We start from the raw sequence: 19084 nt of genomic DNA, 5'->3' as shown, positions 1-19084 counted from the left end.
GCGGCAGCAGCGCCTCTGCCCCCTCCAGCCACTGATTCCCAATGCACGTCCATGTCCCCTCAAGCCCCCCAGAGGGACTCTGTGCTCCCCTCAATCCCAAATCCCTGCTTCCCAAATCCATGATCCTGGCTTGGCTGCCGGGAAGGGTCTCAGGGAAATGGTTCTTGTCCCAAGGGATTCCTTCCCCTCCCAAAAACCAGGGTGAAACCGAAGATGCTGCCTGTCCCTCCTGCAGCAACTGCCTTGCAAGCTCCGCTATTCCATGGGCTCTTCCCAGCCCTATTCCAAAGGGTTTACCCCCAGTTCCTGTAGGCTTAGCTCCAGTTTCCAGGGCTTTAGCCCCCATTTCCAGGGCTTTGGCCCCAATTCCCAGGGGTTTGGCCCCAGTTCCAAATGGTTTAGCTCCAGTTCCCAGTGGTATAGTCCCAATTCCCAAGGATTTAGCCGCAATTCCCACCTTGAGCAGCCCGGGGGTGCCTCTCACGGCAACTCCCGCTCCAGTGCTGGTTCCCTCCCCAGAACAGCCCCAGCTCCCTGCTGTGCCATTGGCTTCACTTGGCCGAGCTGGGGCTGCTGAAAACCTCATCCACTTCCCGCACGTACCTCCCCCGGCTCCAAATCCCGGGATTTCCAGCTCCCTGCGGAGGTTTGGGATGCGGAATTGAGCCCGTTCCGGGGGGCGGGGGGGCACATTCTGTGCCCTTCCCTCTGCTCCTGCCCCTGTGCCCTTGGCAATGGGAATCGGGTGCTGTGGGGTCCTGGGGTAGGTTTGGGGGTGTCTCTGTAGCACATGGGCGTTATTTAATGCACAAGCAGGAGCTGGGAACAGGGAATGGGATGGGGTTGGGGCTGGAAGCAGGATATAGGGTGGGTTTGGGACTGGGAGAGGGATATAGGGTGGGTTTGGAGCTGGGAATGGGATATGGGATGAGTTTGGGGCTGGGTGCAGGATATGGGGTAGGTTTGGGGCTGGAAGTGGGATATGGGATAGGTTTGGGGCTGGAAGTGGGATATGGGATAGGTTTGGGGCTGGAAGTGGGATATGGGATGGGTTTGGGGCTGGAGCTCTGTCCCCAGCAGGTCAGGGGGTCCGAGCAGGCTGTTTCAGGTGGGTACCAAGCCAGGGGTGAGTGCAACCAGGCTGGGGAGGTGACAAGGGACCTGCTGGGGGTCACATCCTGCCGGAGGAGGCTGCTAAAACCAGCAGGGCATCCACATGAAGGAGCCGAGGGCAGCGCCGGTGGCGGCCCCCGCCAGCAGCCCCAGGGCCATCTGGTCCCCAGAGACCCGGTAGGGATCCTCGCGCACGATGATGTGGGTCACCCCCGGAGCTGCAAGGCAAAGCAAGGGGGGAATGGGGGGTGCCGAGGGGACATCACCCCATGGACCCACCCCCTGGTGCCACTGGGGTGGGAGCCCCGTTCTGGGCCACCCCAAATGAAGCCTCAATGGGAGGCTGTGGTGGGATGGGGTGATGGGGACGGGGGCACCCACCTCCATGCTGGGGGCCGTAGTGGCCAGAGCTGATGTAGGCAGCCTGGTGGGAGTCGAGGGGCACCGTCTGGTAGTAATCATCATCATAGGGGTCATAGACGTGAACCTGGAGCATGGGGCGGGGGGTGAGCAGTGGGGGCGCTCTGCCCCTGTCACTGCCTCAGTTTCCCCCCTCTGTGTGTGGTGGGGGTCCCGAAATGGGGCCCTGGAGCATCTGAAATGGCTCAGGCTCAGGCACCTGAATCACTTGTGTGTGCCCCAGTACCATAACCCTGCTCCTGGCACCTTAACCCTGCTCCTGGCACCTTAACCCTACCCCTGGCACCTTAACCCTACCCCTGGCACCTTAACCCTGCCCCTGGCACCTTAACCCTGCCCCTGGCACCTTAACCCTGCTCCTGGCACCTTAACCCTGCTCCTGGCACCTTAACCCTGCCCCTGGCAGCTTAACCCTGCCCCTGGCACCTTAACCCTACCCCTGGCACCTTAACCCTGCTCCCGGTACCTTAACCCTACCCCTGGCACCTTAACCCTGCCCCGGGCACCTTAACCCTGCTCCTGGCACCTTAACCCTGCTCCTGGCACCTTAACCCTGCCTCCATCAGCTTAACCCTGCTCCTGGTACCTTAACCCTACCCCTGGTACCTTGACCCTGTCCCTGGCACCTTAACTGCGTCCTAACACCTAAACTCTGCCCACGTTCCCCTACCCCTGTCACCTTAAATCCTGTCCCCATCCCCTTTGCTGTGTCCCCCAGGACCTTGTGTCCCCATGGGCCTGTGCCCCCATTCCCTTAACTCTGCTCCCATTCCCTGTAGCTCTGCCCCATCATCCTAACCCTCCCCTGTCCCCTCAGCTGTGTCCCCTCAGCACTTTGTGTCCCCATACCCCTCTCTCTGCTGTCACTGTAACTTTGCCCCCATTCCCTTAACCCTGCCCCTGTCCCCTTGACGCTGCCCCATCACCCCTGAGCACTGCACAGGGTCACCCTCAGCTCAGTGCTGGCATCCTAAGGAGACCAAGGTCACCAACGCTGCTCCCTGCTTTCCTGGCTGGCTCTGCGGGATTCCCTGAGGATGCCCAACAGGCACAGGGGCTCGGGGAGGGGATGTTGGGATTGGTTGGGACCTTCTCCCACATCCTGCCCGGAGCCCAGGCTGGGATGGGGGCTGCTGCTGTGGGGGACGGAGCCTCACCGGGGTGGATTTAGCCTCCAGCACGGCCATCTTCCAGGCACTGTGAATGGAACAGAGGGGCCTGGGTTAGAATCAGAGAACAACAGAATCACAGCGGGGTTTGGGTTGGAAAGGACCTCAGGGCTCATCCAGTTCCAAGAGCTTCTTCCTTACACCCAACCTGAACTTCCCCTGTTTCAGTTTGAACCCATCACCCCTTGTCCTGTCACTGCAGTCCCTGATGAAGAGCCCCTCTCCAGCATCCTTGTAGCCCCCTTCAGACACTGGAAGCTGCTCTGAGGTCTCCCCGCTACCCAACACCACGGGGATGGGCACAGGGTTAAACGCTGTCCCTGGAACAAGGGCAGGTGGGAATGTGACACCTAAATTGAGGGGAAAAGTGGGAAATGGATGATTTTCTATTTGACTGGGATTAAGCTCAGCCTGGCCACAGCTGAACATCTCCCTCTATCTAAGTTCAGCTGAAGGTTTCCTGCCTTTATTTCCTGTATTTTAATATATAAATTTAAATCTATTTTTGTGAAAAAACCTTAATGTGTACAGAAATAAATAGAAAGGAAGCTTTATAGACAGGAATGGGAGGGGAACAGTGCTAAAAGTGGCTCTTTCCCCCTCCTGGGCCCAGCCTGCAGCCCATGAGGACATCACATTCACACTGTTTATCACCGAATGCCAATGAAAACCCCTTCCCAGGGATCCTGAGCCTGGCCAAGAGGAGATTTCTCATCCATGAGGAAAACCCACGCTGCAGGAGACCAACGGCTTCACAATAACCAGTCCGGCTCTAAGTTACTCAGTGGGAAACCCAACGACACCCATTGTCCTGTAAGTGAATGTGGATGTGGGAGAGAACAGGGGCTCGTGTGGATTCAGCCCTGGGGTGGGATTGGGATGGGGCCCTTTCCACGCTTGGATTAAAAGGAGGAAAGCTTGGATATGACCCAGCTTCAGTGAGCGCTTGAGCCCAGAACCCCCCTGTGTGCTGGGTGCACCCCCAGAGCGTGAGCAGCAGCTCAGGGAGGGGATCCTGCCCCTCTGCTGTGCTCTGGGGAGACCCCCCCTGCAGCCCTGATCCAGCTCTGGGGCAGCAGCACAAGAGGGACGTGGAGCTGTTGGAGCGAGGCCAGAGGAGGCCATGGAGATGCTGCGAGGGCTGGAGCAGCTCTGCTCTGGAGCCAGGCTGAGAGAGCTGGGCTGGGGCAGCCTGGAGAAGAGAAGGCTCCTGAAGGGGAGACCTGAGAGCAGCTCCAGTGCCTAAAGGGGCTGCAGGAAACCTGGAGAGGGGCTTGGGGCAAGGGCCTGTAGGGACAGGCCAAGGGGAATGGCTTGAACCTGCCCGAGGGGAGACTGAGATGAGCTCTTAGGCAGAAGCTCTTCCCTGTGAGGGTGCTGAGGCGCTGGCACAGGGTGCCCAGAGAAGCTGTGGCTGCCCCATCCCTGGCAGTGTTCAAGGCCAGGTTGGACACAGGGGCTTGGAGCAAGCTGCTCCAGTGGAAGGGGTCCCTGCCCGTGGCAGGGGTTGGGGCTGGATGAGCTTTAAGGTCCCTTCAACCCAAACCATGCTGTGACTCTGACTCCGGTGACAAAGCCGCTGCGGGGGTTCCAGTGCTTACACGGCATCGTCCTCACTCTCTGCACACAGCGTGGTCTTGGAGCCGTCCCGCAGCACAACCATCAGGAGGCAGTCGCGGCTCTTCCCCTCGGGCGGCTGCGCGTCTGGAAAGGGAAGGGGCAGGATCCAGGCTCAGGGACAGAGAAGTACCCAAGTCTCTCCCCGTCCACCTCTCGGGAGAGGCCGGGCTCCAAACCACCCCCGGGGGCAGCCCCCACCGTGTGTGCTGCTAAAGGATGGAACCATTATGGCCCACCAGGACACCATGCTTATAACTCGGGTTTAATTCAGGCTCCAGCCTCACTTGCAAGGCAATCTCAGAGCGACTGTGATCCGAGCTGGGATCTCAAAGGTTAAAAGCCAACAGGAGCTCAGAGCTGACAAGCACAAACCTCCACCCCCACAGCAGAAAGCAAGTGGAAATGCAGATAATTGCCCCAGATCGGAGGCCAGGAGGCTGAGCTGCGCTGCCTTTGAGTGTGCCCGACTGCAGCAAGCACCCAAATTGTGTAGAACTAAGAGGTTTGTCTACCCCCATTCCCAAAGCTCGGTGGGACCCTCTGGAGAGTGTGAACCTTTGGGTGCTGCATCCCAGAGCTGCCACTGCCACTCACAGCCCAAGAAAGGCGCTTTGTGCGCAGGCCGTGGGCTGCTGAGGCTGAGCTGAGCTGCTGCTTTGTTCTGCTTGTTTGTGCTAGACAGTGACGGGAGGGCTGTGGGATGGTGTTTTGAACAGGCACAAACCAGGAGGAGAGGTTCCCCTTCCTTCTTCTTCATTAGGCAGAAGCTCTTCCCTGTGAGGGTGCTGAGATGCCCCAAGAAGCTGTGGCTGCCCCATCCCTGGCAGTGTTCAAGGCCAGGTTGGACACAGGGGCTTGGAGCAAGCTGCTCCAGTGGAAGTTGTCACTGCCTGTGGCAGGGGTTGGAACTGGATGAGCTTTAAGGTCCCTTCCAACCCAAACCATTCCATGATTCCCCATGGAAAAGCAACAGAAGATGCAATGTGCATCTTTCTGGTGCTGGCTGGCAGCTAGAAAGGGTGAATTAGGCAGCCTGGATTGTTTGGATGTGTGCAAGTACAAGGAGAGCATCGATTAAAAGGTTACAGCTCCATGGAGACCCCTGCACGGGATGGGTTTGGGGACACAGAACTGGGAACGTGGGTCTCTGCTCACCTCTGCACTCGCGGCCGGTCCTCACGTCCCGGCAGCTGTACTTGATGTGGATGCGTCCGTCCATGTCGCGCTGTGTCTCGTCATGGTAGTACACCAAGCTGCCGTCCAGGTACAGCACGAACCAGTTTCTCTTCCAGCGGCGCAGGATGGAGCCTGGAGGGATGGAAAAGAGGGAAAAGACCCCAGTGAGGCCGGCGGGATACAGCCAATGCCCTCACAGCACCCAACACCATCCCCTTAACTTGTGGCCGGACCCCATCGCCCCATCCAAGAGCCGCTGCATCCCGCAGGACACCGGTCCCTGGCACGAGGAGCCGGGGCAGCGTGACCAGGTGGCTTGAAATGAGACGGGGCTGCCAGGCAGAGCCATCAGGATGTCCTGGTGCTGCCCCACTGAGTGCGGGAGCAGATCCAGCCCCGGCCATGGAGCTGCGCGTCTGTTTTCATGGCAGACGGCCCCGCTCTGCGCTTACATAAACCCATGAGCGGCTGAGCCATGATTCCCTCGCTGCTGTGGATTAAGCACCCGGGTTCGGGGGTGTTGTCCCCCCCTCCATGCTTCCTCCCAGCATTCCATAGCCCAAACCTCTCCAGGTGTTATCTGGGGGGCTCCCAACATGGGATGCTCAAGGGTTGTACTTACTCTGCCGCCAAAGCCAACCGCTCTTCACCAGCGCCATGGCTGCGGGAGGGATTTCCGGACCTGCTGCTATAGGAGAAATAATGGAGTTAGAACAGCATCTCCCAGCTCAGCTCCGGCTCCTTTCCCAGCTTTCCCCTCCCCGCAGCTCCATGGAGTGAAGCGGGATGGGGATTCACGCTCGGGATGGGGATTTACCCTCGTTGCTCCTGGGTTTTAGGGGGGATGAGCCGAGCGCATGGGTTAATCGGGGTTAGAGACAGACGTGGGATTTCATCCTGTGGGAGATGTGCAGGGGGGAGGAGGAACTCCAGCACCTTTCTCTCTGTCATTAATCTCATTGGGATTTAGGGATTATCATCCCGTGGAGGTAAGGGGGGAAATCCAGGCCATCTATGAAACAGGCAGCAACTCCCCACGGCCCCAGTGACTTTCCATGGCAAACCACAGCCCCGCTGGTGTAATAATGCCATGAAGTCACTGCTCCCCCGGTCCCCAAGCGGAGCCAGCACCCCAGGGTGCTGTTCCCCAGCCATGGCACCCATCAACCAGGGACCCCAGTGCCCTGGTGGTGGGACCTCGGCATCCCACGATGGATCCAGCACTGCCTGGCTGGGTCCCCTCCTGGTCTGGGGGCACAACAAGGCTCAAGACATCCCCTCCTCTTCCCAAGTGCCTCTGTACCTGTGTTACCCAGCACCCAGCTCCTTGGATATACACGTTCCCCTGGAGTCCTCAGCCCTGGTACCCCTGTCCTCCCAAAATTACGGCCTCTGGGTACCCCCATCTCCTGGCACCATCACCTTCCTGTCCTCGCATCCCCCAGGTACCCCATCCCCTGGTATCCCCATCCCCCTGGCACCTGCATCCCCCTGTATTTGCACCCTCCTGGTACCCACATTTAGTGCCCTCATCCCACATCCCCTTGTCCCACATCCCCTGGTACCCCCCTGCCTTATACCCACGTTTTGGGGCACCCCCTTTCTGCATCCCTCTGGTACCCTCACTCCCCAAGTACCCACATCCCGGGACCTCCATCCCCGTACCCCCCATCCCCTTCCCCTCCGTCCCCGGTGCTCGCACCCCCCTATTCTCACCCGGGACCCCCCAGCCCCGGATCCTCACCGGGAGGAGGTGGCGCGGCGGGTCCCGCTGCGGGCAGCGCTGCGCTCCGCTCCCGCTGCCCGGCGCTGCCCGCCCGCACGGCGCGCCGGGAGCTGTAGTCCGGTACGGGCAGGGGCGGGCAGGGGCGGTGGAAGCATCCTCAGGTACCGGTCAGCGGGAAATGGCGCTTTTCAGCCATTGATACCCAAAAAGCAGATGCTCGGTGTACGTGCGGCCGGGCTGGTGATGCCCGTGGTTGATGCAGACCTGACCCGCTGAGGATGCAGCGCCTCCAAGCCCCTTTCTCCCCTGAGACCCCTTTTCCTCCGGAGATGGATCGCGGTTGGGAGAAGCCGAGTGATGAAGCGGGACTATGGGGGCTGCAATTAAGCCACACGGTGGAGGCAGAAGCTTTGGGAGAGCTCAGCCCAAACAGGAGCCCCAGAGCCACGGCCGGGGAGGTGAGGGGGTGCCATGGGGTTTCCTGCTCCACACAGCGGAGGGACCAGGGACATGAGATGCTTGGGGGATACAGGATCAGGGTGGATGGGGCTTGGAGCAAGCTGCTCCAGTGGAAGGGGTCCCTGCCCGTGGCAGGGGTTGGAGCTGGAGGAGCTTTAAGGTCCCTTCCAACACAAACCGGTCTCTGATTCTATGACCCTCAGCTGGTGCTGGGAGTGGTTCTGAGAAGCTGTTTAATATCCCAATGGGCTCTTGCTGGATCCAGCATCAGGAGCATATCACTGGCAGGAGTATAAATAAGGAACAACCCCAATTTTAACCACCTAAGTGCTCACCTGAATTGAGTTTCTGAGTGGAGTGAGTTTTCCTTTGGAATAAAATCAAGCTATGACGTGGCTCCTGCTGGAGTTAAAAGCAAAACAGTCCCTGGCTCTGGACATGGATGGGTTCATGTCACATGTGCTCAAAGGACACAGGGCTGGAAAAGTAGCTGGAGCTGTTGCTGCACACGACAGCAACCCTTCACCCTGACAGAGATGGGTAAACCTGTTGGGAGAGAAGCCAAAGGAAGTTAGGAGTGGAGGAGAGCCTGGGATACATCCCTGTGTCTGCTGCCAGCCCTCAGGCACATTTGGAAGTCACAGCCTGGGAGGAAAACACAAGAGTGAATTATCCAGGGACATCAAGAGCCAAGAACCACCCAACTCCTCATATCCACTGCTCTTCTTCCACAAAATGAAGAAGCGTGAGCAGCAGGATGAAGGAGGTGATCCTGCCTCTGTGCTCCAGTGAGACTCCACTTGCAGCACTGTGTGTGGTTCTGGTGTCCTCAGCATCAGAAGGACATGGAGCTGTTGGAGCAAGTCCAGAGGAGGCCACGAGGATGAGCAGGGGCTGGAGCAGCTCCTGTATGGAGCCAGGCTGAGAACATTGGGGCTGTTCGGCCTGGAGAAGAGAAGCTGCGTGGAGACCTCAGAGCAGCTTCCAGTGTCTGAAGGGGGCTACAAGGATGCTGGGGATGGACTCTTCATCAGGGACTGTAGTGACAGGACAAGGGGTGATGGGTTCAGACTGAAACAGGAGAAGTTCAGGTTGGAGATAAGGCAGAAGCTCTTCCCTGTGAGGGTGCTGGCCCAGGGTGCCCAGAGAAGCTGTGGGTGCCCCATCCCTGGCAGTGTTCAAGGCCAGGTTGGACACAGGGGCTTGGAGCAAGCTGCTCCAGTGGAAGGGGTCCCTGCCTGTGGCAGGGGTTGGGAGTGGATGAGCTTTAAGGTCCCTTCCAACACAAACCAGGCTGGGATTCTACAGTCTGTGAATTAAATTCCCCCAGCTGCCCACAGATTGATTACACAGGAGTCAAGCTGCAAGACCCTATCAGTCAGGGCACACACAGAGCTCTGTGCATTCCTCTACACTGGTTATCAAGCTACAAAAACATCCCAAACAATTCAGACACACATCTGGCAGTCAGGGGCCAGGCCGCAGAGTTTGTTCTGCATTGAATTAATATTAAAGTTCCCTTAGGAAGGGATTTGGGCTGAAATTTGGGTTACTCACTGGTACTGAGCCTCCCCTCTGCAGGTAGATGCATGCCATAGTTTGGTACAAATTGTTCTTGAAGCTTTTCTGCCACGTGTTGCGTGAGCTCTGCCACAGGACCTGCATAATTTGTCTCCTTGGCAGCAAAAGGACACACTGCAGAGGCAAAGAAAGAGATGCTCTGTTTCAAATAGCAGCACATTTTCATGGGGTGGAAAACCTACAGCTCTGCACTAATGGGTTCTGCTTGGCTGCAGCCCTCAGTCACTTGCAGAGAAGACACTGAGCCTAGGACAAGGAGGAGAGGAGGGAACCAGCAGCGACAACAATGAAAGAGCAGAAATAAACCCACCAGGGAACAAACATTGAGGCAGCCACGTGCTTGTGAGGGACAGGGTGGAATGGAGGTGCTGGGCATTGCAAACCAAACCAGTAAAGCATCAGAAACCAAACAAGTAAAGCATCGCAGCATCATTCTGCTTTCCTCTGGAGGAGAAAACGGTGCTGGGGTGGGATCTGGGGGCTTGGTTTATTTATTTTGTGTAAACTGGGTTTTTGAGGGAGTTAGATGGCATAAATTTGGGGCTCACCGGGGGGAAATGGTGAGCTGTGGACTTAGGTTATTTCCAAGTGGGAGAAGGCAGAGGCTGTGACATGGGAACAGGCTCAGCTCCTCACCTGGGGGAGCCAAATCATGGATTTCCCTGTGTTTTCTTAGAACTAAGGAATCCCAACCTGGTTTGTGTTGAAGGGACCTTAAAGCTCCTCCAGCTCCAACCCCTGCCACGGGCAGGGACCCCTTCCACTGGAGCAGCTTGCTCCAAGCCCCTGTGTCCAACCTGGCCTTGAACACTGCCAGGGATGGGGCAGCCACAGCTTCTCTGGGCAACTCCCACAGCAACTGGGTGCTGCTCAGCAAGAGATGGATTTGAAGCTTCCCCCTTGGTTTTCTTCCAGCTGGGCTCTGTCCTTGTCTCACCCGGGCAGTTGGTACAGGAAGGAGCTGTCACCGAGCGGCAGCTCCGTGCGTGGTGGAGAACTTTGGTTGTAGCCAAAGCTTTGGGGTTTGTGTAGGAAACAAAGGATTTTGGAAACTCTATCAGTGTCTCAAATGAAGCAGGAAACCAGCATCCCCTGGTGGGTCTTCCCTGTGTCCATTTGCTGCAGAGGCAGATGGGTGAAGCCCTGAGGGTTCAGGTGCTGGAATGTGGGGTGAGCTGCAGGTGAGGACATGCCATCAATTGCTCTTTCTCTTACTAACACACGTTTGCTGTTGGGACAGCTTGGTACTTGGATTGCAGGGGTGATAAACCACCAATGTGGGCTGTTAAAGAGACCCCAAATCATGGTGGAGGCTTCTCTTACTGTACAACATTGGGCATCATAGAATGGTTGGGGTTGGAAAGGACCTGAAGATCATCCAGTTCCAACCCCCTGCCATGGGCAGGGATGTGGTTTATTTGACGTGGTTTTCACAACCACCTCTTCCTATCAGTATGTCAAGCCGTGAGAAATGATGTGAGCAGCTCAGGTACAGCCTTTGCTACCCCTGGGACCCTCCTGTCCCAATTCCCTCATTCCTCAAGGGGGGGGTGTTCCCATTGCTTGGGAAACAGGAATGAACAAAAAGCAAATGGCTTCAAACAGCACTGAGTGTTGTTAGGGAATGAGGAGGGGACATGGGATAGAATCAATGAGGTTGGAAAAGCTCATCCAGTCCAACCGTTCCCAGCACTGCCAGGGCCACCACTGCCCCATGGCACTGAGGCCTCATCTCCACGGGCTGTGAACCCTTGCAGGGACGGTGCCTGCAGCCCTGCCCTGGGCAGCCTGTTCCAATGCCTGAGCACCCTCTGGGGCAGGAATTGTTCCTCAGCTCCATCTAAACCTGCCCTGGTGCAGCTTGAGGCCGGTTCCTCTTGTCCCATCCCTTGTTCCTTGGGAGCAGAGCCCAGCCCCTCCTGGCTCCATCCTCCTCTCAGGCACTTGTAGGGAGCCATCAGGTCCCCCCTGAGCCTTCTCTTCTCCAGACTGATCCCCCCAGGTCCCTCAGCCCTTCCCCATCACCCTTGGGCTCCAGGCCCTGCACCAGCTCCATTCCCTTCTCTGGCCCCGCTCCAGCCCCTCAATGTCTCTCTTGCAGTGAGGGGCCCAGAGCTGAGCACAGGATCCGAGGTGCTGTGCCCGATGGGGTCAGTCCCTGGGTGAATCCCATTGCAATTCTTCCTCCCAGACACCAGCGCTTTCCAGAAACACTCACTTCTCACCCCAGACTGGGGCACTGAGCTCTGGTGGCACACTTCGCACCCACCTGGTAGCTGTGTGCACCCACAGGTGCTGCTCACCCCTCTGAAAAGCTCCGTTTGGATTTATCACGCCTGGGATAAAAGTTCCTGCATTAAAACGTAAACCACTCGTTTGTGCTCCCGGAGAAAGGCCTTTTCTCCACCCCCCCCCGGGCTATGTGGGCCAGCAGCCTCTTCCCCAAGCACTGAGGGGGTTGTTCCCTTCCCCGAACGTTGGACGAGGGCTTTTGGCAGGGAAATGGGGGTTGTCTTGGGGGCGAGGGCCGCTGTGGTGTGCGAGGGGAGGGACGGGGCCTGCCCGCGCTGTGAGGAGGAGGCCGGGCTGAGGGGGTTAGGCCCGGCCCCGAGGCCGGGCATCCTGCCGCTGGCACGGCTGCTGCCGGAGCTCACCGGGCGGCCCCAGGGCAATGTCCGGAAGCCGGGGCCAGGCCGCGGTAACCGCCGGACCCGCGCTCGGCTCATCCCGGTGGGGATCGCGTCCGCGGCCTTTACGATCCCCTCAGCCCGCGCGGACTACAACTCCCAGCATGCCCCGCGGTACTACAGCGCCCAGGGTGCTCCACTCGGCCCCTCCGCACTACACCTCCCATCGTACCCCGCGGCCACACGGGCCCTGTCTGCCTCCCCGCCTGCCGCTGGAACTACATTACCCAGCGTGCCCCGCGGAGAGCGGCCAGCGTCTAACCGCGGCGGCGGCGCGCAGGGCATGCCGGGAGCTGTAGTTCTGGCGACGGCAGTAACGGTCCCGCTGGTGGTACACCCCCCCCCGCCCCTTCCCTCAGCGGTTGCGGGCAGAGGCAGGAGCCGCGGAGCGGGCGAAGGGCGAGCGGGAGCGCTGCCGCCGCCGCACCGGCTGAGGGGACGCCGCCGCCAGAGCAGCCGCAGGTGAGGGGGGGGGCACGGCGGCGGGACAACGACACCCCCGGAGGGCGCTGAGGGGGGGCTGCGGGTGACAGCGGGGGGGGTGGCTGTGAGACCCCCCCCCCGCCTCCCGGGGGGACGGGGCCTGGACTGCGATGGCGGCGGTGGAGGGGGAGCATCCTGTCAGCGCTGTGGCCCCCCTCGAGTGGTGGAAGGGGAGACCACCGCCCTGGGGGGGGGGGGAGACCCGGCCCCGCTGCTTGTGCCCCTCCCCGCCCCAAGAGCCTGTTTTGCCCCCTCACCCTTCGTGGCGGGATTTGGCTTCACTGTGATGGGCACTGGGGCTCGGTTCACCTCAGCCCCCCTTTGCGAGGCGCTTGGCGCCGGGAGGGAGCCCGCTGAAGACCCCCCCATCGTGGCCAAGGCAAGTTCTGTTGGTGTGGAAGAAGGGAAATGGAGCGGCCGCGCTTTCCTCCTGCTCTGAGCCCTCGGGAGACGCCGGTGTGGGGATGTGGGGGCACCCCAAGGGTTGGGGGGTGGCACCGCTTCACCCCATCCCCACTGCGAACAGCGAGAGGGGCACTTGGGGATGATGATGATGATGATGGTGGTGGCGGGAGTGACAGAAGGGAATACTGAGGAGCCCGACAGCAACTTTATGGGATGGGAAAGGCCGAGTTGTGGCCGTGTCCCTCATCCCGCTCCCTTTGGAGCAGGTTTAAAATGGCCCAGGTTTGCTGAGAGAGAAGGGGGGAATGGCGGGGTGCAACATCTGTAGCCTGAAAGCAGAGAGCGCAAGGTGCTGAGACGTGAGGCGGCGTTGTCCTCCCTGCCTCTGTAAAATAGTGGGTTCTGTGCCTTTTCGTCAAAGGGCTGCTTGTTTTCTTCCCTTTTCCTTCACTGATAATTGCTTTGAATACTTCGGCGTGGTGGTTTTCAGGGCAGTGAAGTCCATTGCTATACAGCGGGTTAATCATACCCGAAAAGGTGCCTTTATGGAAAGCTGAGGAGCCCTCAAGTAATGGAAATGAAATAAATACTCATTCTCAAGAAAAGGGTTTGTGCTGTGTTGGGTTTGGGGGGGGATTTCCCCCCCTCCCTGCGCATCGTGATAAGCTTTCAGGTTATGGCTTGGATTTCCGTAGCCGGAATTTCATTCAAAAGGCATTTGTTTAGTGCTCAATTCTGTCAGATGCAGAAAAACGAGCAGGTTGAAGGAGGCTTTTTTTCCCTTCTCCTGGACAAAGGCATGTTGTGCTAAGCAGAGAGAAACCCCCAGTGCTTCTAGCCCTGTTTTAATCCAGATATGATTTAAGATGCAGGGCTGTGTTTGTTCTTGCTGTTAAAATCGGGAGGGAGGAAGCGAGAGCTTCATTTTTCCTAAGGAATGGGAATGATGGAAACATCTTTAGGGAAACGTTTTGCTGGACTTGATTGCCTTGACTGCATTATTTCATGGAATGTAGACTGTGAAGTGGTTCTGGAGGGGAACTCCAATTGAGGAATGATATGGAGCAATGTAAAGAAAAGGGGAATTAGCACTTGGCAGCCAAATGCTTTATTTTATGATGGTTTTTTTATCCTTTTTGAGTGTGAGTTTGGGTTTTTAACTGTTTCATGGCTTCTCTTGACCTTTTTGGTTGAGTACATTAAAAAACCCACCCCAGACAACACCTATAGGCTGGTTATTTCTTCTTTCTACATACATGTAATCATTAGAAGGACTGGTATCACTTAGCAGTGTATTTTTTGGTTGAAATCTATATTTTTTGGTTGAAATCTCTATTAAATCTGATTAACTTTTGCACTGGAAGTTGCAAATATGAACTTAGCTACTTATGCATCTTAACTTTCATATTATTTTAGTCTTACTAAAGTAACTGTTCCCATTTATCAGAAGGAATCTCTCTCACCTGATGTGCTTGCAGTGGCCTTTGGCTTTAGTGAATGTGTGCTGCGTGTTTCAGATGTTACTGTTCAGATTTACGGGGGTGTTTTCGTACTCTTTAGTTGATTAAAACCCTGGCTGTTAGGAAGGATGCTTTTTGGAGAGGTACATATATAACCCTTCCACTTTGGAACAAAGGGATCAGAAGCAACCTGATTCCATGCCATGAAGGTGGTTTGAATTTGTTGTAATGGGAGTGAGGAGCCAAAATGAAGCAGCTACACTGTGTCCGAATGAATGTGAAATAATTATGGGATACGGTCCTTTAGGGAGAACATCTTGGAGAGGTCCTTTGTGATCTTGGGTGATACACATCTGTCAAGTTCAATGCTAAGTCTGCATTGCAGTAGGTGAACTATTAAGGATGTTTAAAAGCTTGGCAGTGAAGTTTTTGTGCTCTCCTATGGGTATGGGTTCCCCTATGGAACCCACCACATGGATAATGGGGAAGAACAGGAAAGAAAGGTGACGCTGCTCTTGGTGTTCCTGAAAGCATTTCCCAGACAAGTGGAAACGCTTCAGAGAAGCATTCTGCAGAATTATAATGAAATTGGGTCTAAATTTCGTTAGGTGATCTGTCTGGAGGAGCTTCTGAACCTCACTTTAGGAGTGTAGGTGCAAATGCAGCCACTTCAGTGAGGGAAGCGGGTGTTTGATCCAGGAGAGCATCTGCTTTTGGGGAGCTTGCAAAGGCAGCCACGGTCAGATTGGCACAGGTCTCCTTTTCTGGGAAGTGGGACATTCACAGCTGGGATGGAGCTCCTGGATCGCCGAGTCCTGCCCACCATAAATGCCAGCATGGTGGCATAAACAGGATTCAGTGCTGGTTTAAATCCGGGTGGGTTTCTGCTGCTGCCTGTGGCACAGGAACGGTTCAGACCTTTCTCCTCCGGTAGCTGGAAACCTCCTGTTTCCACCCATAGCTCTCAGCCGATTTGCAGCTCTCAGGTGGTTGGTAGCAGCTGATGGGGCTGTCAGAAGGGAAACACAACTTTTATATCTTCCTTTCTGAGCTCACTCTTCCCTTCAGCCTGGGTTATGATCTTCATTTGTCTTCCACTGATGCCTTTTGGGCTCGATTGTATCTGCAGAGGCCCCAATTTCCCTTTCCGCAGCACAAGTGCTCCATGTACTTTCTGTTTCCTCTGCAATTCATAAACTCTCCTTAAACCACCACTTTCTATCTGTGTATTTCAGCCCTGAATTAGCTCCCTTTGTGCTGGCTGGACAAAGCTCTGCTTGCTTGGCTTCTCCTCGGGTGTCTGTGGAGGGTTGAACACCATCTCCCCACGCTGTGGAGGTGCTGGGTGATCCTTGTCATGAGGTGACAGACGTGCAAAGTGCTGCCAACCTCCTTCTCCCAGTGCTGGGCTGAATCAGAAGTATTTGAAGCATCCCCATGAGAGCTGTGTTCTTAGCCAGTGTGCTCAGGGAGGAGGGACACTTGCATCACTCTCAAAGTGCAAGTGAGGTCATTTTTGTACAGCACCAGCTCTGATTTATTTGCTGGTGAGATCGTGTGAGATCTGAGAAGAAGCTGGGTGGGAAGTGGAGGTTCATAACCAAGCATGGTCTTGTTTGTTAGCGTGCTGTGATCTTTCTAATTAATTAGGCTCAATTTTGTTGCTTAAATCTCCAAGTCACCATGGTCAGCTTCAGTATATGGAGAGTGGGCTTCAAGGATGCTGGAAAGAGACCTTTCATCAGGGACTGTAGTGATAGGACAAGGGGTGATGGGTTCAAACTGAAACAGGGGAAGTTCAGGTTGGATCTAAGGCAGAAGCTCTTCCTTGTGAGGGTGCTGAGGCGCTGGCACAGGGTGCCCAGAGAAGCTGTGGCTGCCCCATCCCTGGCAGTGTTCAAGGCCAGGTTGGACACAGGGGCTTGGAGCAAGCTGCTCTAGAGGAAGGGGTCCCTGCCCATGGCAGGGGGCTGGAACTGGATGATCCTTTCCAACCCAAACCATTCTGTGTATTCTGTGTGTGATCCTTTGCCAGGCTAAGAGGTAGGGGTTGTAGGATGGAGTTTGGGTGAAGTTTTGAGTGGGTGGGGAAGAGCTTGGAAGTGCTTGTGGGTGGTTGTTGATGATCTTTATGTAAAACTTGATATGACATAAGTGCTTGTCTTGCTGATTTTGGAGCAAGGTGTAGTATTTTCATAGAATCCCAGCCTGGTTTGTGTTGGAAGGGACCTTAAAGCTCATCCAGTCCCAACCCTTGCTATGGGCAGGGACACCTTCCACTAGAGCAGCTTGCTCCAAGCCCATTCCAACCTGGCCTTGTATGTCTCCAGGGCCGTTTTGTGTTATAATCTGATATACTGATGCTTTTCTTTGTTGAGGGCATTATTTTGATGTGGGATTTTATGTTTATTGACTTAGTTTGAATCAGTGGCAAGAAAAGAAGTGAATGTTCGGGGTTTTCTGTTGTTGAGAGGCAGGTGCTTTGTGATGGGTGTCTGGAGCAGGAATCCCAGAGCCAAAATTAAAGATCCCATCAGGGGATGTCCAACTCTTAAGGTATATCCAGCATTTGCACATCATCTGAAATTTGTGGAAGCTCTTGAGTATGAAGCTGCTTTTAGGAACCAGAGTTCTTTTGGGACTTGGGCACCGAACAGGAACATGAACACTCAAATCTGGTTCATTTCCGGGTACATTTTTCATGTAGAACTTCACTAAGTATGAGCATTTTGTTCTTTATCTCTGCCTAGAATCTCTTTCTCAGTCTGGAAGCAAATGACACAGTTCATTGTGCTTGTATTGAGCTAAACCTTATATTTCATCCCTTTTTCCTGTTGGAACCCTGTAGGGAAGTGATGATGAGGATGATATTCATGGCATAATCCTGTACTTTTCAGTGAAACATAGAAGGAAAGAGGTTCCTTTGAGACACATTTGGTTTCCTCACAGTGTGAGTAATACTTGACTACTTTTTAAGAGTTCCTCTGAGTTGTTTACTATGGATGTGCTGGAACCCCTGTGCACTGCAAAGGAATTTCAAGTGTCTGTGTGCTTTCTGTGAGGAACAAAATGTGGCTCTGTGGACTCTCTCCAGCAAACCATTTAGGAGGCAGTTGTGAGAGGATTTGGAGATGCTGGTTTGTACTTGGCTGTACTTTCCCCTGTCTTTCCTTCCTCTCTGTGAAACAGTCACATGGAAAACTGGAAGGTGGGAAAATGGAAAGTGAGAGCAGAAAAATGGGGTTTATCATAGAATTCATACAGTAACTTCCCCAATAGGAAGATTAATGCTGAAGTGTATTTGTGGGCTGAACATTTTTGCCTTTCTTGCCTTGGCTTTGGGAGGATTATGGAAGACAAGCTTAGAGTGTTTTATGAGAGAAAAAGTACTAAATTGGCAAAAAAAGCAAGCCTAGATGCCATCATGCCTGTTGGGCATGTCTATTTCTCTGATAACACGGATAAGGATTGCAGACAGCAGCAAAAGTTAAACTAGAGCAGCGCATCTTGGGTTCTGCAGGGTTTTTTCTTGCTTCTAATTTAATGTGAAGCTTAATATAGAAGATCTGCCTCTTTTATGGCATGAGACACTTTAGTTTATCTGCCACAAATTAAAGCAGTGTTTGAGCTTTTCCTTTCTTTGGTGTTAGATACTCAGCTCTCTCAATTTGATAACGTGTGGAATTTGATGTTGGAAATCTATCCTGGAGATAAGTGAGTGTTCTGAGCACAGTTTGCTATGCCCCAGTTTTCCTTTTGGTGCTTTATACTTGGATTTGTGGGTAATGACAGCTCGCTTCTTGAATGGACAAGGGGGTTTATGTGGTTATTTGGGTTATTGTCTTACCCCCTACTCTTCCTAGAGCAGGTTAAAGCTCAAGCTTGCTCTTGATTCAACTTAGATTCACAACAGGGTTTTTGAAGTCTTAAAATGCAGTGCCAGGAATCTGAGAAATGGTTTCTTTGTCTTTACTGTAGCATCTGAAGCCCAAATGCTGAACTTTCCCCTGTAGCCGAGTTTCTGCGTATGGACTGATCTCATTTCTTTCCCTAAGAATTCTTTCTCTGTCTCTATATAACGCACACACATGCAAATGGAAGTTGTAGAGAAGATACTTGGTTTGAGTTGGCTACTTCTGTGATAGTAGCCTTATGTTGTGGGCTCAGGAGATAAATGTGGTATCATCATCTGTTCTCATCTGAGCTTAAGCTTTCCTTGTGTAATTCCTGGAGCTGGATTTCACATATGTGTTTACTGGCATTCACCAGCAAGAAATCATGTCTTAAAGTGCATTAGGCTTTGTAAAACAAAAGGCGAGTACAGGGTCCTGGCCCTGGGGAGGGATAACCCCACACACCAGCACAGGCTGGGGGCTGACCTGCTGGAAAGCAGCTCTGTGGAGAAGTAACTGGGGGGACCTGATGGACACCAGGTTGTCCATGAGCCAGCAATGGGACATTGGGACCAAGGTGGCCAATGGTGTCTTGGGCTGCATCAGGAAGAGTATTGCTAGCAGGTGGAGGGAGCTGATCCTCCCTCTCTTCAGCCCTGGTGAAGCCTTCCCTGGGGCTCTGTGTCCAGGTCTGGGCTCTCCAGTATGAGAGAGACCTGGCGCTCATGGAGCAAGTCCAGTGAAGGGCTGTGAGAATGATGAAGGATCTGGAGCATCTCTTCTATGAGGAAAGGCTGCAGGAGCTGGGCCTGTTCAGCCTGGACGAGAGAAGTCTCTGGGGGGATCTGGTCAATGTGTACAGGTATCTGAAGGGAGGGTGTCAAGAGGATGG

The 19084-nt window shown here is 54.8% G+C and overlaps 2 protein-coding genes across 3 annotated transcripts in view; one reads left to right on the top strand and one right to left on the bottom strand.

Moving 5' to 3' along the window:
- Positions 1 to 1150: 1150 nt before the first annotated feature.
- Positions 1151 to 11669, bottom strand: PLEKHB1 (pleckstrin homology domain containing B1). 2 transcript variants are annotated; one of them, XM_080612762.1, is made up of 8 exons: positions 11534 to 11669; positions 8019 to 8229; positions 6121 to 6186; positions 5478 to 5630; positions 4304 to 4406; positions 2691 to 2730; positions 1495 to 1600; positions 1151 to 1331 (listed from the first exon to the last, which is right to left on the bottom strand). In XM_080612762.1, exons 3-8 carry the CDS (start codon positions 6155 to 6157, stop codon positions 1195 to 1197), a joined length of 576 nt encoding a protein of 191 aa, XP_080468888.1. In that variant the 5' UTR covers positions 6158 to 6186; positions 8019 to 8229; positions 11534 to 11669; the 3' UTR covers positions 1151 to 1194. The 2 variants fall into 2 exon arrangements, with proteins under 2 accessions (XP_080468888.1, XP_080468889.1); XM_080612763.1 differs by lacking the exons at positions 8019 to 8229; positions 11534 to 11669 and adding an exon at positions 6316 to 6346.
- A 592-nt stretch (positions 11670 to 12261) lies between these two features.
- FAM168A (family with sequence similarity 168 member A) overlaps positions 12262 to 19084 on the top strand; it is a 184486-nt gene continuing 177663 nt past the window's right edge. The window contains exon 1 of the mRNA XM_080613618.1: positions 12262 to 12413. The gene's annotated coding sequence lies outside the window, so the exon portion shown is untranslated. The remainder of the gene's footprint in view (positions 12414 to 19084) is intronic.

This window comes from Psittacula echo, assembly GCF_963264785.1.
Source record: "Psittacula echo genome assembly, chromosome: 3".
Classification (NCBI taxonomy): Eukaryota; Metazoa; Chordata; class Aves; order Psittaciformes; family Psittacidae; genus Psittacula; species Psittacula echo.
This window is presented reverse-complemented; position numbering and strand designations above follow the sequence as displayed.

Excerpts from the sequence above, each read along its gene's own strand:
- PLEKHB1 (XM_080612762.1), bottom strand. The coding sequence starts at position 6,157 with ATGGCGCTGGTGAAGAGCGGTTGGCTTTGGCGGCAGA. Across the intron at positions 2,731-4,303 it reads GAGAGTGAGGACGATGCCGT|TGCCTGGAAGATGGCCGTGC; the intron begins GTAAGCACTGGA and ends TTCCATTCACAG. Across the intron at positions 1,332-1,494 it reads CTACGGCCCCCAGCATGGAG|CTCCGGGGGTGACCCACATC; the intron begins GTGGGTGCCCCC and ends TTTGCCTTGCAG.